The sequence below is a fragment of the Exophiala spinifera genome (assembly GCF_000836115.1).
Source record: "Exophiala spinifera strain CBS 89968 unplaced genomic scaffold supercont1.10, whole genome shotgun sequence".
Taxonomy (NCBI): domain Eukaryota; kingdom Fungi; phylum Ascomycota; class Eurotiomycetes; order Chaetothyriales; family Herpotrichiellaceae; genus Exophiala; species Exophiala spinifera.
In genome coordinates, this window is record NW_015622522.1 from 289,688 (window position 1) to 304,302 (window position 14,615).

The window sequence follows — 14,615 nt, forward strand, 5'->3', positions numbered from 1 at the left end:
CCGAGACCTCCAAAAGAAACAGAAAACGACTTGAGAGTCCAGATACGAGTACAACAAAGACCGTGAAGGGTCCTCTAGGGTGGGCTGGCTGGGGCAAGAGACACGCGGAAAACATATTTATTACGGATTCTCAGTTTCATGGCTGTCGCCGCCGCTGCCAAGCCTTCTTCGACAGGGGGACCAACGGCAGTGCAACAATCCAACACCATTTGTGTCTCTCCCATTCCATTCTCTACATTTTGGCTGCGGACTTGAGCATCGCGAGATGGACAACATAGCCCGTGTTGGAGCGCAGGTCGGGGGTGATTTTATCATCAGACATCCTCCACACGTGGAATTCTTGCATCAGGCTGTCCAGAAAGAACTCGAATATCGAATCTGACCGAAGCTGTTGAGCTATCAAGACGACTGTCTGCTTTGGCTTGGGTAGTCCCAGACGACAGATGTCAATCATCATCTGGATCAAGGGTTTGACAAGGAAGTCGTTGTAGACACAATCGCACAGAATCACCAGGTCAATGCAATCCTCAGACGAGATAACCGCAAGCAGATTCTCAGCCCGATCAGTCTCCCAGTCGAGGGCCATGGTTTTGAGGGATGAAGTGAGATCTGGTACCCTCGGGCTGCTGCGTTTCTTCGTAGCTCTCAACTGAGGCTTGTTCGCGTGTGAGTTGGCCGATATGTTCTCTTTCAGGTACTTCATCACATACTCCTGGTCGGTGAGTACGTAACACTTGACGACACGCGAGAGGACCAGGCCTATGAGGCCTGCTAGTCCACAACCCAATTCAACCACAGTGGCATTAGGATGTAGCGCATTCAGATCAGCCAACATTGCTGGGAAAGATGCCAACCACGCCGCTAACAGCGGTGTAACTTTCCACAAGACTGCCCCTGTAGTACCTTCTTTTCGATTGGATTTCAAGAGCGCCGGAGATTGTCGTAGTTCGTACTCATGGCCAGCGATCTCGACCTGGATAGTGCCTTGTCGCGAATCGACGAACCCAAGATCATTGCTTGGAATTTGTTGACTGAACAATTCAAAAGTCTCTGGAACGAAAGGTCAGACAGCACAGGCCCCTGCGAGTGAGCGAGAAGGGTAGAATGCTACTACCTTCTGATGCATCCTCGAGTGGGGGACCTAGAATGTCATGATGTTGTGATGAAGCCATGGCCCTTGCATGATCTTAGATGATGACGGTCCTGCTCATGGCCTGGTCAATTCAGGAACGACTTAAATGGCGACGTATACGCGCAAGAAGGCGGGCAATCACATTCTTGCTGACGGCGCCGAGCCAACGATAATGGGTGAACATCAGAGAAGGTTTTACTGACAATGAAGGCACTTCGAACCGCATCCAGTGCCCAGAATTCGAATGACAGAAGCAACTCAGCCTCTCAAGCCAGGCATCGCATAAAGAGTTTGTCGTAATCGTAATCGTATAGCAGCATACGAGACATTCTCTCCGAGTACTTGATGGTGCAACGAAGCCGAAGGTAAATCTCATCGTCCGTAGCTCGTCCAGCGCGCCACCTCCAGGGTCAAGTGCATAAGCTGCCTGGCGCACTAGTTAGTTAGGTACCGGTACTGGTGCCTGTAGTGATGATTACAGGCCCTAGTCCAAGCAGAGCTACCCAAACCAAGGCCCAGCACAGCCCCTACACACGCCTAGCATCCGCGCCTAGAAGCTCCGTTGGGAAGTGATCAACCCCAACACAAGCAACCCAGCCTTCCTCTCGTATTGTCCAACAATGCTCCGTACTCCGTACTCCTTGGAGAGTGATTACTCTTCTGCCTTTCCCCAAGTGACGGCGACCTTGACGTAACCCGAGTACCTTGTTCCTCTCTGCTTTCTTGCGTCTGTCATCCTAACAGGCACAAGAGTGTGACACCGTTCAAGCTCTCGCCATTGCCAACTGCTGTCTTGCGTCCAAGGATCACGCAGATATTTGTTCTGCGCAACCTTCAAGTCACAAAGCATTCGCTCCGACGCGATCAGACCGCGACTCCGCATCCGCCTGTTCACCTCCACTCCCTATATTCCACAATCCTCAACCATCTCTTGCGCATAGAGGCACCTTGCTCAGCCAAGCAATAGGACAATCACGCACCCCCTAAGTAGAGATGGCATCACTAGAAAACGACCGTCGACCAAGAATCGATGGATACGTTCAACCTCAGCTTACCAAGAAGCCGCCTTACTCGGTAGAGGCCTCAGGGTACCAAAAGAAAGAGGGCGAAACCATTCCCAGACGACATCCTCTGGCAAAGGACAAACTGATTGTCCTGCCTTCAAATGATGTCAAGACCGTGTATGACAATCTCAAGCGAGCTGCTGCCAAGTTTGGAAATGCCAAAGCCATTGGGACCAGGAAGCTCCTCAAGACTCATGTCGAGAACAAGAAGGTGAAGAAGATGGTGGATGGGCAAGAACAGGAGGTCGATAAGAAATGGACATACTATGAACTCAGTGGTTATAGCTACATGAGTTTCATCGAATATGAGAAACTGGCGCATGACATTGGATCTGGCCTGCGCAACTTGGGTGTCTCCAAAGAGAACAAGATGCATCTTTACGGAGCTACAAGGTACGCTGAAACCATCTACGTTTTGATCCTCGCTCTGACCCGTACAGTGCTCACTGGCTCGCCACGTCACACGCCGCCGCTTCTCAATCTATTCCCATTGTCACGGCCTACGATTCTCTGGGAGAGGAAGGTCTGAGACACTCCCTTGTCCAAACAGAGTCCGTCGCTATATTTTTGGATCCCAACCTCATCCCGGTATTGAATAAGGTCATGAAGGATGCTGTGAATATCAAGTCCGTCATCTACAACACTGAACCAGAGGTTAAAGAAGCAGACCTTCAAAAGCTCAAGGCAGATCATCCCGACGTTAGGGTCATCAGTTTTGAAGAGCTGAGGAAGTTGGGCGCCGAAAAGCCTTTTGACCCGGTACCTCCGTCGCCAGAGGATTTGGCATGCATCATGTACACTTCTGGGTCCACAGGCCCGCCAAAGGGTGTCACCATCAAGCACAAGGCTGTCGTGGCTGCAATGGCAGGTGTCCAAACTATCGTCGCTCCGTACATCGGACCCGCTGATGCACTTCTCACCTATCTGCCTCAATCCCACATTTTCGAGTACATGTTCGAGAATGTTTGCCTGTTCTGGGGCGGCACCATGGGCTATGGTAATCCCAAGACTTTGTCGGATACTTCGGTCCGCAACTGCAAAGGAGACATCCGTGAATTCCGTCCTACAATTCTGATCGGCGTTCCCGCGGTCTGGGAGAGTGTCAAGAAGGGCATTTTGGCCAAGATCAATAGCAGCTCCTTTGTCGTCAAGAATATGTTTTGGGGGGCATTCAACCTCAAACAGATGCTCCTGGGAGCAGGTCTTCCAGGATCTGGCATTCTCGATGCGATCGTGTTCAAGAAGCTGAAGGAGGCCACTGGTGGGCGGCTTCGTATCGCTTTCAACGGCGGTGGCCCTATCTCCCAAGAAACGATCAAATTCATCAGCTACGCAGTCACCCCAATGATTTCGGGCTATGGATTGACCGAGACTTCCGCGATGGGTGCCATTCAAGACCCATTGGCTTGGGATCCCCATGCGCTAGGCGACATTCCAGGATCGATCGAGATCAAACTGGTTGACTTTCCCGACGCTGGTTACTACTCAACCAACAAACCTCCTCAGGGTGAGATATGGATCCGTGGGCCTTCCGTGACTGAAGGATACTGGGACAACGAGCAGGAAACCAAGGAAGCCATTACAGAGGATGGATGGTTCAAGACCGGTGACATTGGAGAGTTCAATGCCAATGGCCATCTGAAAATCGTTGACCGCAAGAAGAACCTCGTCAAGACATTGAACGGTGAATACATTGCGCTTGAGAAATTGGAGTCAGCCTATCGGACTGCCCCAGTCGTTGGAAATATCTGCGTTTTTGCGGCACAAGACAAAGCCAAGCCTATTGCTATCATTGTGCCAGTCGAGGCTGCTCTGCAAAAGATTGCTGCTGCCAATGGCATCAAGGGAGAGAGTACGGAAGAGATGGTTCATGACAAGAAGCTTAACCGCATCGTTTTGAACGAGATGCTGAAGGCAGGCCGTCAAGCAGGGCTGTCTGGAATCGAGCTCATCGATGGATTGGTCATGGCAGACGAAGAATGGACACCTCAGAATGTAAGTGACGTGTCAGTTTGTTTGAGCGCATGATACTGACTACTACAGGGCCTCATCTCTCCGGCGCAAAAAGTTCAACGAAAGAAGATCGAAGCCAAGTATGCGAAAGAGATCAAGACCGCCTACGGAAGCCAGTGAGAGGCGGTCGCCATCTCCAGATACCCATCCCGCTCGCCATGTATGATTATTTCGCGTGAAGGAGGAAGGTCTGAGCAGAGAGAGCTAGGTGTTTGGGAGTTACAAAAACAATAGCATAATCTGAGCTTCTTCACGGACCCAACCACCAGCCAAGTTTCTGATCTCGCATTGAATTGTTACAATCAGGCATCGAGGAAACTTCGGCGTTTCCAACTTGTGATCTTTCTCCCACCCCTTACCCAGCCGTTATCGATGACTCTCTGAGGGCAATGTCCGTCGCCTTGACAGGCCAAAAAGCAGCAAACCCCTGGATCTTTGGCACATTCATGACACAGAGGGTTCTCATCCGTTGCAGCCACATTAGAGATGGCGTCTCCTGTGTTTTCGTCCGCCTCAGTCTGCTGATGTTGACCCTCGAGACCATTGCTAGGCATTATCAGCTATTATATTCCTGCTGTGAAACCCTTGGTTTCGCATACCTGTCATCGCCTTGCTCGCTTGCGACTGTACCAAATGCAAAAATGCCAAAAGAGATAAAGAGTAAGTTGAGGGCCTTCATTGTTGTTGGTAGGATTGATTTCCCTCGAGTATTGAAGGCCTGGAATTATTTGTGCCACGACTAAACTCGCTCACTCTTGATCAAAGTTCTACTGGAAGGGATATCAGAATCACCGCATTCCTGCCAAGTCACATTCCACAATATGATCGAAATGCACCTTGCTCTCGTGTCAGACACGCGTCATGCATTTGATCATATCTTTGTGGACTGTAGCGGTCTTCACTGCTTGACCGGCGACCCCGGATCTTTCGCAGCAAATCCATACCAAAATGTGGCCTTCTCACGCCTGCTTCTTCTGGCTATACGTAGCCTTGCTTATATGCTGTGCAAACGGTCAGTCAACATATTGGCTAGCGAATAAGCCAAACGTCGGGAAAGTCGCGTTTCAGACGGATCCAAATTATCCCGTCTTTCGCAACGTTAAAGACTACGGAGCTCGAGGTGAGTGTATTCCCATCCGTGGAGCCGTCGGGTTTGGCCTCTGATGATCTGTACCAGGCGATGGCATACAGGATGACACAGACGCCATCAACAATGCGATCGCGGCTCCAGGAAGCCTCAGCACTATAACACAACGGCTGAATGGCCGTTGTGGAGGAGGTAATTCAACCGTAGGCTCGTTCTGCGAGTCTGCAACGGTGACTCCAGCATTGGTCTACTTCCCTCCTGGGACCTACAAGGTGTCCAAACCATTGATCATGTATTACATGACACAGATGGTGGGCGACGCGGTGACTCCTCCCACAATCAAAGTTGCCGCAAACTTTACCAAGATCATTGGGCTCGCCGTGATGGATGCAGATATCTATATTCCCAGCGGATCTGGAGGAGAGTGGCATGCCAACCAAAACAACTTCTGGCGACAGGTCCGCAACTTCATCATTGACATGACAACGGCTCCTCTTGATACTGCCGGCATTCATTGGCAGGTAGCGCAGGCGACGAGTCTGCAGAACATTGTCATCAACATGGCCGCAAAGGATGTTGTCAATAACGCACAACAGGGTATCTACATGGAGAACGGCTCGGGAGGCTTCTTTTCTGATATTACCGTCACCGGAGGAGCTCTGGGCATGTATCTTGGTAACCAACAGTTCACCACGAGGAAGTTGAGTTTCAACGGTTGCAGCACAGCCATCAAGATGAACTTCGACTGGCTCTGGCTTTTCACTCAGGTCACCATCACCAATTCCAATGTTGGCATCGACATGACTAATGGAGGGTTCTCGAACCAGGCTACTGGCTCGGTTGTGGTGATCGACAGCGTCATATCGGCGACACAGGGTATCCTGACGCCTTATGCTCCAGGCTATAGCTCGCCTCAGGCTGCGGGGACGCTGGTGCTCGAGAGGGTTGACTTTACCGGCAGTCCCGCGGCAATCTCTGCTGCTGGAGGTACTCAAGCAAGGACCGTTCTGGCCGGAGGACAGTTTATCGAGCTATTTGCCCAAGGAAATGCCTGGACCACGGCAGGACAAGGCTTGAATGGCCAAACCTTCAATGGAACATCCTGCACTTACGCCAACTCCAGTCAAACGGCATACACGGCGCAAGAGACGACGATCCAGAGACAGCTAGCTCCTATTCCTCGCCCTTCCAACCTGGTGGACAGTAACGGTCAGTACATCTACCGGGTCAAACCACAATACGAAACCCTCCAATGGAGTTCGTTCTTGAGCGCAAAAGCCAACGGCCTTGCTGGAGACGGGCAAACCGGTAAGTTTTGAGCTGCAAATGCTGGATTTTTGCCCTTTGGCCTTTGGCTGACGTTCCTTTTTCCAAAGACGATACCGCTGCCATGCAGAACCTGTTCAACCTCGCAGCCAGCACAAACAAGGTCGTCTACTTTGACAAGGGCGCCTATATTGTCACGAGCACCGTTAAAGTCCCACCCAACCTGAAGATGACTGGAGAAATGCTTCCCATCATCATGGCCACGGGGCCCTTTTGGGGCGACCAGATGAATCCGAAACCGGTGCTGAAGGTCGGCAACCCAGGAGACGTTGGTACAGTCGAGATATCCGACCTCATCTTCGAGACTCGCGGGCCTTGTCCAGGTGCCATCATCGTCGAATGGAACATCAAGGCCCAAGGTCCAGCGCTGGCGGGCATGTGGGATGCTCACTGGCGTATCGGTGGTTCTGCCGGGACGAATCTCCAGTCGGACAAATGTATCAAGACTCCGTCTCAGCCCATCACGTCAGGAAGCTCGGTCTTGACGGATTGTATCGGCGCCTTTCTTTTGTTGCACGTCACGCCTCAAGCTGACGGATACTTTGAGAACACCTGGGGCTGGGTAGCCGATCACGAACTCGACCTGGGTACGCGTGAGCAGATTTACATTTTCAACAAGGCGTGAGTCTCTTCTTTGTTTTTCTCCATTTGAGCCCCCCACCGGGGAGATATCTCATGTTGTGGTTGCTCTCCTCCCTTTTCTAACTCCCAAAACTCCAGTGGCTTTCTCTTCGAGTCGGCAGAAGGTCCGGTGTGGCTGTACGGCACCGCGTCCGAGCACAGCGTCATGTACGACTACCAGTTCTCCAACACCAAGAACGTCTTCATGGGCCACATCCAGCACGAGACGGCGTATTACCAAGGCAATCCAGACGCCCTTCACGCCTACTTCACACCGCAGAGCAGCTGGAACGATCCTACCTACGCAGACTGTACGCAGCCGAACTGCGCCCGGACCTGGGGTGTTCGGATCCTGAATTCCAGTTCCATCTTTATGTACGGTGGCGGCTTGTACAATTTCTTTGAGAACTGGAACACCCAGGCTTGTTTGGGCACGGAGAGCTGTCAGGAGCGCATGGTGGATATCCAGAACTCGACCGACGTCTACCTGTGGGCGTTGAGTACAAAGGGAAGCCAGTTCATGATCAGCTACGAGGGAACCGACGTCGTGCCGTACAGTGTGAACAGGGCGAATTTCTGTGAGACGATTGCACTGTTTGAGTTGGCCGAGTCGCAGTAGAAAGCAGAGAGCTGGCCAGAAGACTTTGTCTGGAGCGAGCTTTAGTCTTTGGATAAGGTGGGAGGGTGCTCTTCGAGGATTTGTGAGAACGTGGACGGGGACTTGCCCATCTATCTAAGATCTCATTTAGCCATAGAAGCCAATTGACTGTGGAGTAGGTGCGAGTCGAATAATATCTCAAGGTCGGATATCGTCGAGATATGATCCATCTACTTCGTCAAGGGGGAGCGAGATATCAGGAGCGAGGACGAATGTTGTTGGACAAGGGGTGGATGATGGTGGGGGTAACTCAGCACGATTGCGGTCGATGTGACCAATCATGTGGACTGATCTCAGCGAATATATTTCCTTCTCCCTCGTTGTCAAACCATCACACTGTCCATGTTTCGCTCGATCTGTGTATGATGCCTCGAGCATTCGAGTGTCGGTGTGAGTCATGCTGTGGCCACCCTGAAACTGAAATACCCTTGCATTGGTCACTTTGACATCTGCCCCCTTTTGCCTTGGCCCAGGGAAGTAGACGATGCTGGCTTGAAAGCAAATTTACAAGGCTGGTCGAACACTGTCGGATCTTCTCGAAAGGCGTATATTAAGGTGCCACAGACTCCAACTTACCCAAGGCAGCATGCTCACACCGAGTGTTTCTATGAAAGTTGTGATTCACATCTTACTTGCTGTTTTGTGACCTCCAGCCGCCGATTGGATCTAAGCACGCACCCCGACCAAACAAGTCACCATGGCCATCACCGAGTTTCAAGAGGTTCGTTTCGTTTTGTTGTTTTTCCTCCCTCCCTCCCTCCAGAGCCCTGCAACGACCCCCTCGCCCTCACTACCATACATAAATTGTGGCGAGGTACTTCAGGCACTCTGCTCGACTCTACTGTACTGACTTGGACTCGACGACTCTCGTCATTGGTACACAGCGAGTCTACACGTCCCTCCTCGCCATCCCAAGGGGCAAAGTATGCTCTTACGCCACGCTCGCAAAGTCCCTCTCGACGTCTCCCCGTGCCGTGGGCGGCGCTCTACGAAACAACCCTTACGCCCCCGAGGTTCCATGCCACAGGGTCATCGCGAGCGACGGCTACGTTGGTGGGTTTATGGGTGACTGTAGGTTCTAGTTTTTGGTCGTCCCCGTCACTTTTTCTCTCCTTACTCACCTGGAGGTGCCAAAACTCTTTCATTTCCAGGGCAAAAGGCACCTAGCTCAATCAATCAAACCAAGAAACTTGACCTCCTGGCCGAAGAGGGCGTGTACTTTGACGGACAGGGGAGACTTGTCGTTATTACCTCGACTTCGACATCCGCCACCACCACCACATCATCATTCAAATCCACACCCAGACCGCAAACTCGCACTTTGACAAAGACAAAGACAAAGACACAGCAGCAAAAACACGCCTCGACATTGCTTGACCAGGCAGACGGAAATGGGAATGGAAACCACAATGACGATAACAGTGACAACGATCCGTGGTTCAATGGACCATGGGATCTCGAAGCCGCAAAGACAAAATTGGTAGAAATCATGACGACAAAACGAGAAAGAAAAGATGACTTTTGAATCAGATGGATACATACGTACACAAGACCCCAAAAACAATTGTACAAGTTACAATACAAATCAAAACACCACGTCACCCTTCTTCTTCCGGTTGTTTTGTCCTTTTTTTTTTGATCCGTTCTAGGAAGACATTCATGATGAGCGCCATTTAATTTCCCCATTACTCCAATGATCACTCCCTCATATCACCACCGTCTACTTCTCCGGCTGCACAAACAAGTTCTCGGTCCGCTGACTGGGCTGATCATTTCACTTTATGAATGGATGGACGAGAGCAAAGGTAGGGAGCGCCGTCCAAAGAAAGACCAGAACTTGAACAATAGCCCACGCCCTTAGTCATTCGAATCCGATCTCTGGGCTCATGATGATGATAATAACAATAACATAATTGCTATCAGCTAAGGTAGGTTCAATGGTTTCAAGATCAACTACATTCACAGCTCCATCCTCCACTCCAGCCAGCTACTGACCTCATCTCAACTTCGTAGAATCGAGGTGTGAAATCCGGTAATAGTGACAAAGAACTCTCCCCCAGGTTCATGTGCGTCATCATGCCACTTCACGAGTTCGTTGCTAGCAAGATAAGCCAGGGGAAGGTAGACAAGAAAAAGGTTCTCTCGCATTTCTGCAAGAGAATCATGCATGCATATGCACATGCATGCATACACAATTACTTGCTCTTTTCCCAACCCATCCCATCTACATACAAGAGCTGGCTGAAGAGGAAACAGAAACAAAACAAAAATAGAAACCAATCGATGATCAGGATCCTATTAAAGATAGTAGTAGTACACCCGATCAAGGGTACCTGGGTTTTCTTCTTTTTGGATAGGAAACATTGTGTAAAACGCAATAAGGTTCGTGCCAATTTAATCTGGGCTGCAGTCATCAAGTCGTGATGATAAAGAGTGGCTGAGTCTTCCAAGAGTACTCGGTGTGTTGGAATAGGTGGGCGCTGCCCTGATGTCGTCCTTCACATAATAACGCTCTTTCGTTTCTCGGCGTTGCTGAGGACCAACAATGGAGTGTTGCGTCTAGCAGATTGCTCAACTTCAACAATGGATCCTCCAATGAAGTTACCCTCATCGCTGCTCAGGCTCTTAGCACTTATGGCTCCAATGCTATCAACTGAACCACGTTCTCGCGATATCTCCTTCCTCTCACCACCGATGACACCACTGGCAGCAGCACGAAGGCTACCCATGCTTGGCTTGCTTGAAAGACTAGTGCTGCCGGCGAGGACGGAATCGTTGTCAGAGGAGACGGAGAAATTGAATTCGTTTTCGCTTCCAGGCGTGCCAGCTCCAGAACCCGACTGGCGACCATCGCTCCGGCGCTCCCGGCCTGCACGAACCAAGTCGTGAACAGCTTGACGGCGTTGCCGAGTAGCGAAATTCTTGCTTCCCTCGTGCTTTGACGTTGGCTTGTCTTGCAGCTCTTGCAGATGAGGTGGGTTCTTTGGTTGCCGGACTGGGTGCTCTCCAGCACGTCCTTGTCCAGGGCCAAAGGTGCCAGTCATGGGTGTCTGGGGAACACCAGCTGACCTCAACGCCGTTCCCTTTGCCCACTCAACCGTAGTTTTGATATTGACAGATGACGCATTCTTTCTGTGTCCTCGTCGGAAAGCATTGGCAGATGGAGGAGGTAGTGGTTCGACATCAATTTGCGGGGAGGGGGTGGACTTCGGAGGAGTGCGGGAGCGTATTTCGGGCGGAGGATGAGGCTCGCCAAATTGACGTTGGTAGCCAGCGTTGGCCGGAGGTGGTGAGACGGAATTGTTTCGACGGGCAGACGAACTGTCTTGCTGTTGTTGAATGGAGTGGTCAAAGACGAAGTTCGACTGGCCCGTCATTGGGTTGTAGACAGCGAACACGCCAGGACTTCCAGGGACTGGCTGAACAACAGGTTGCAAACCTTGTTGGAATTGCTGACTGTACATGCTCATGGGTGAACTGATGGGCGACTGAAATTGTTGGCCAGGGTTGGTCATCATGGCAGAATTGAGGTTCAATCCTCCCAGCTGCTGAGCGGCTGCGGTAACGCTGAGAAGTTGTTGCTGCAGAGCTCGTTGCTGTTGGGCCAGGTAATTGTTGGTTGCTACCAGTTCGTCGTAAAGATTTTGGTCCATGTGGTCTGCTGGATCGACAAAGTCGAGCGAAGGAGGTGCCAAAACATGTTCGGGGAGGGAGTAATTCTGAGGGTAGGTGCCTGCATGGTATGAAGCTCTCTTGTTTGGGAAGTACGAGCCAGTTGCAGTTTGGGGAACGCGGTTGCCATACTGCGAAGAGGGGTACCTGCTTCCTTCGACGCCCATGCCATTGGTAGGAGGAGGCACAGTAGCAGATTTGGGGGCAGTACGAAGACCAGCTAGCAGGTGACCACGGCTGGTCCGTGGTGTTGTGCCGACATTGGCCTGCTGAGTTTCATCGATGGTTGAAATCTTCGGAGGGGGAGCTACACTGAGACGTTTAATGTGAGAGCCTTTTCCTCGCGACGCAAAGCCAGGGCCGGAAACGCCGATGGAGTTGTTGAAAGGAGACTGATAAGTCATTTGAGCAAGACCGCCAGCGTCGATGCTCATTGTTTTCTAGGACTGAAGACAAGAAGAATGTGCGAGTTGAAGAACCAAGATAGGATGCTGAACTGTAATGCGGAGAGGCCGGACGGGGTCAGATAACTCTCGAGAAAGTGATATTCGCGCGTCGAGACGCGTAGAAGTGAATTGCAATGAAGGTATCAGTGGGTTGATTGTTTCAAAGATTATGAAATTACTGAGATTCGTGAGAGGGCAAGGTTCGTATCGTGGCCGAGAAAGTAGAAGGCGGCAAGGACTCTAGTTGACGTGAGAAGGTTGGATTGCAATGAAATGCCTGCCTGCGGATGATGGTCAGAATGTGACAACGAGAAGGGCGAGCGAGGGACGTACCAGAAATTCAGCCAGCTGTATTAGTCGAAGGCGCAGAGGGATTGTGCGAGTGCGTGAATGTGATGCTGACAAGAGGCCGCAGGGGCAGATGATGTGTGCAAATGTACAAAGCAGTCTTAAGCTCGCGGCGAAATACTATACGGACGTACGACAATGAACGGTGGATTGCAGGATATTGCTCGGCAATGATCGAATAGCTTCCTTTTCAACTGGGAAAAGAAAGGACGCGGTGATTAGGGAGTATGTATTGAGGTGAGCTTTTCGAGACGGGATCGAGGTGCAGTGAGGAGCCAGGATCCGCCGACCAGGGACAGTAGCTGTCAAGAACTTCGTGGCGTCTGGATCTGGATCGTGGTCGAAATTGCGATTAGGGCGAACCTGCAGAATCAGACTAGGTGGTAAGGAAAGGCACGAGACGCGAGATGGAGGTCGATGGAAAAGGATGTCGACAAGAAGTCGATGTCGAGTATCGACTGGGGAGGGTGGAAGAAGAACACGGCGGATGAAAAGAGGTGGTGAAGGGTGGGAAGATGAATCGAAGGTGATGGTGGAGGAGATTGATTTGCAGTGAAGGGAATGTGAGAGAGATCGGTTTGTCAGTCACCGGAGGGAACAAAAACCAAAGGGACCGAGAGGAAGCGTGGATGGAGAGGCCTGGTGCCTTGGGATTGGCGGTGCACGGCGAATGGCTTAGGTAGGTTTAGGGCTAGCGAGGCCTACACGGAGCGCAATAGGCTTAGGGAGAAGGACGGAGTAGGGGGACCCTTAACTATTCAGCTAGCGTCGCTGGGTAGGTCATGCCCGGCTCAGTGGCCACGCTCCGGCATCATTTAGGGCTTAGCATCCAAAACAGCCGCCCACCCAAGCCAGTCACCGGCAGTCCCAAGTTACAACCCTGTCTGGCGAGCGAAGATGAATGGCAGCTGTGATCTGAAGTGACAGAGCCGATCACTTTCACGCTGATGGGGAGCACAGAGACGAGAGCTCATCTCATCATGATTCACCCACACATTCCTCCTTGGGCTTGCATACCTCGGCCGCACGGTGGGCGGCTATTCCATTAACGACGAGGAGGGAGATGCACACTTGCCTATTGTCCAAGCCTACGGCCTGTATAGTATGATTATGTGGTATTGTCCACGTCTGGAAATACAGACACCCCTTGGCCCTGTGGTTGCATTTAATCACTCAGATCTGAGAATGAATGCTGCCTTTCATCCTCGCTTGCTCTGAAGTCGCTCGCTACTGTACCTTAATCGTCTGTAGCCTACCGTTACGCTACGAGAACACCGGATCATAGGGAGTGCTGTACTTGTGCAATCCCGATTCCTTAGTTCCCACGAGGTCTACCGGCTGAGTAGCGAGCAAGCTTCCAATGGTCCCTAAGCCAGTGTTTCAAACCTTGTCGAATCACCTGTTCTCCACCGACACTTTAGAAGTCCAGTAAAACGAACAGAACGGGTACCCGCCAGGGGGGGCCCTTCAATAGCCTAAACGCCCAAAGAATAGTGCATACCGGCCGTACAGTAGGTCTATATGGTACCTAGGTAGTGACCTACAGTACGACAGCCTACAGTACGACCACAGTAAAAGTACTCTGGCATCTCCTCCGCGGGCACGGAGTTCCTTGTCCGAAAGGCATTGTTCTCGTCGGCCTCCTTGTCAGCATTTCCACCAAATGTCCACTTGATTGTTTTGTCTTGCCCCTGACACCCCCCAGTACGAGAGCCGTATTCCACAAACCACCTCCTTGTAATTTCTGAAGGGAACAAGACTTTCCGCATCCACAATTATGCAAACACCTGTCGATAAGCAATCAAACTGGAGGCTTGATCTGACTATCCCATGGAGACCAGGATTATCTCGTGGCCGCCAGCCAAGGGATAAGGCCTCCGCCCGCAAGACATCGGTTTGCTAAGCACTACCAGCAAGAGATTACTACATCGTAACTTGCTCCGCAGCATACGATAGTACGCGACGCGACGAACTCAGAAAGTACGCGAGCCTTGCAAAGTACCTACAGCGCCGGTACCGACCAATCGTCACGTTAGTATCTATACATCACATGGGTAATCGTTATCGTCAAGCGTTGAGGAGGGGAACGAATCTATTCTACAGCTATCTTTTCCCGTTCTGCCCTGTCCTGTGTAGGGACTCTGGAAATGTTACAGAACCCAGCTATTATTGTAGCCATTAAGTCGAGAGTACTGTACATGCTGGTCCCGGAATGCATTTTGGTTTACAATTGTCCATTTTTGTCCGG

General features: G+C 51.2%; 6 protein-coding genes across 6 annotated transcripts; 3 read left to right on the forward strand and 3 right to left on the reverse strand.

Moving 5' to 3' along the window:
• Window positions 1-232: 232 nt before the first annotated feature.
• PV08_11773 (uncharacterized protein) lies at window positions 233-1,172 on the reverse strand (the record flags this gene model as incomplete). The annotated part of the gene is made up of 2 exons (XM_016386081.1): window positions 233-1,050; window positions 1,115-1,172. The coding sequence occupies 2 exons, from the start codon at window positions 1,170-1,172 to the stop codon at window positions 233-235; spliced, it is 876 nt and encodes a 291-aa protein (XP_016230213.1).
• Window positions 1,173-2,125: 953 nt separating this feature from the next.
• On the forward strand, window positions 2,126-4,329 carry PV08_11774 (uncharacterized protein; the record flags this gene model as incomplete). The annotated part of the gene is made up of 3 exons (XM_016386082.1): window positions 2,126-2,589; window positions 2,637-4,191; window positions 4,240-4,329. 3 exons carry the CDS (start codon window positions 2,126-2,128, stop codon window positions 4,327-4,329), a joined length of 2,109 nt encoding a protein of 702 aa, XP_016230214.1.
• A 182-nt stretch (window positions 4,330-4,511) lies between these two features.
• Window positions 4,512-4,888, reverse strand: PV08_11775 (uncharacterized protein; the record flags this gene model as incomplete). The annotated part of the gene is made up of 2 exons (XM_016386083.1): window positions 4,512-4,755; window positions 4,809-4,888. 2 exons carry the CDS (start codon window positions 4,886-4,888, stop codon window positions 4,512-4,514), a joined length of 324 nt encoding a protein of 107 aa, XP_016230215.1.
• Window positions 4,889-5,157: 269 nt separating this feature from the next.
• Window positions 5,158-7,862, forward strand: PV08_11776 (uncharacterized protein; the record flags this gene model as incomplete). The annotated part of the gene is made up of 4 exons (XM_016386084.1): window positions 5,158-5,329; window positions 5,387-6,604; window positions 6,673-7,243; window positions 7,343-7,862. The coding sequence occupies 4 exons, from the start codon at window positions 5,158-5,160 to the stop codon at window positions 7,860-7,862; spliced, it is 2,481 nt and encodes an 826-aa protein (XP_016230216.1).
• Window positions 7,863-8,598: 736 nt separating this feature from the next.
• Window positions 8,599-9,426, forward strand: PV08_11777 (uncharacterized protein; the record flags this gene model as incomplete). Its single annotated transcript, XM_016386085.1, has 3 exons — window positions 8,599-8,622; window positions 8,786-8,972; window positions 9,053-9,426. The coding sequence occupies 3 exons, from the start codon at window positions 8,599-8,601 to the stop codon at window positions 9,424-9,426; spliced, it is 585 nt and encodes a 194-aa protein (XP_016230217.1).
• A 973-nt stretch (window positions 9,427-10,399) lies between these two features.
• On the reverse strand, window positions 10,400-12,007 carry PV08_11778 (uncharacterized protein; the record flags this gene model as incomplete). The annotated part of the gene is made up of 1 exon (XM_016386086.1): window positions 10,400-12,007. One exon carries the CDS (start codon window positions 12,005-12,007, stop codon window positions 10,400-10,402), a length of 1,608 nt encoding a protein of 535 aa, XP_016230218.1.
• Between the last annotated feature and the right edge of the window lie 2,608 nt (window positions 12,008-14,615).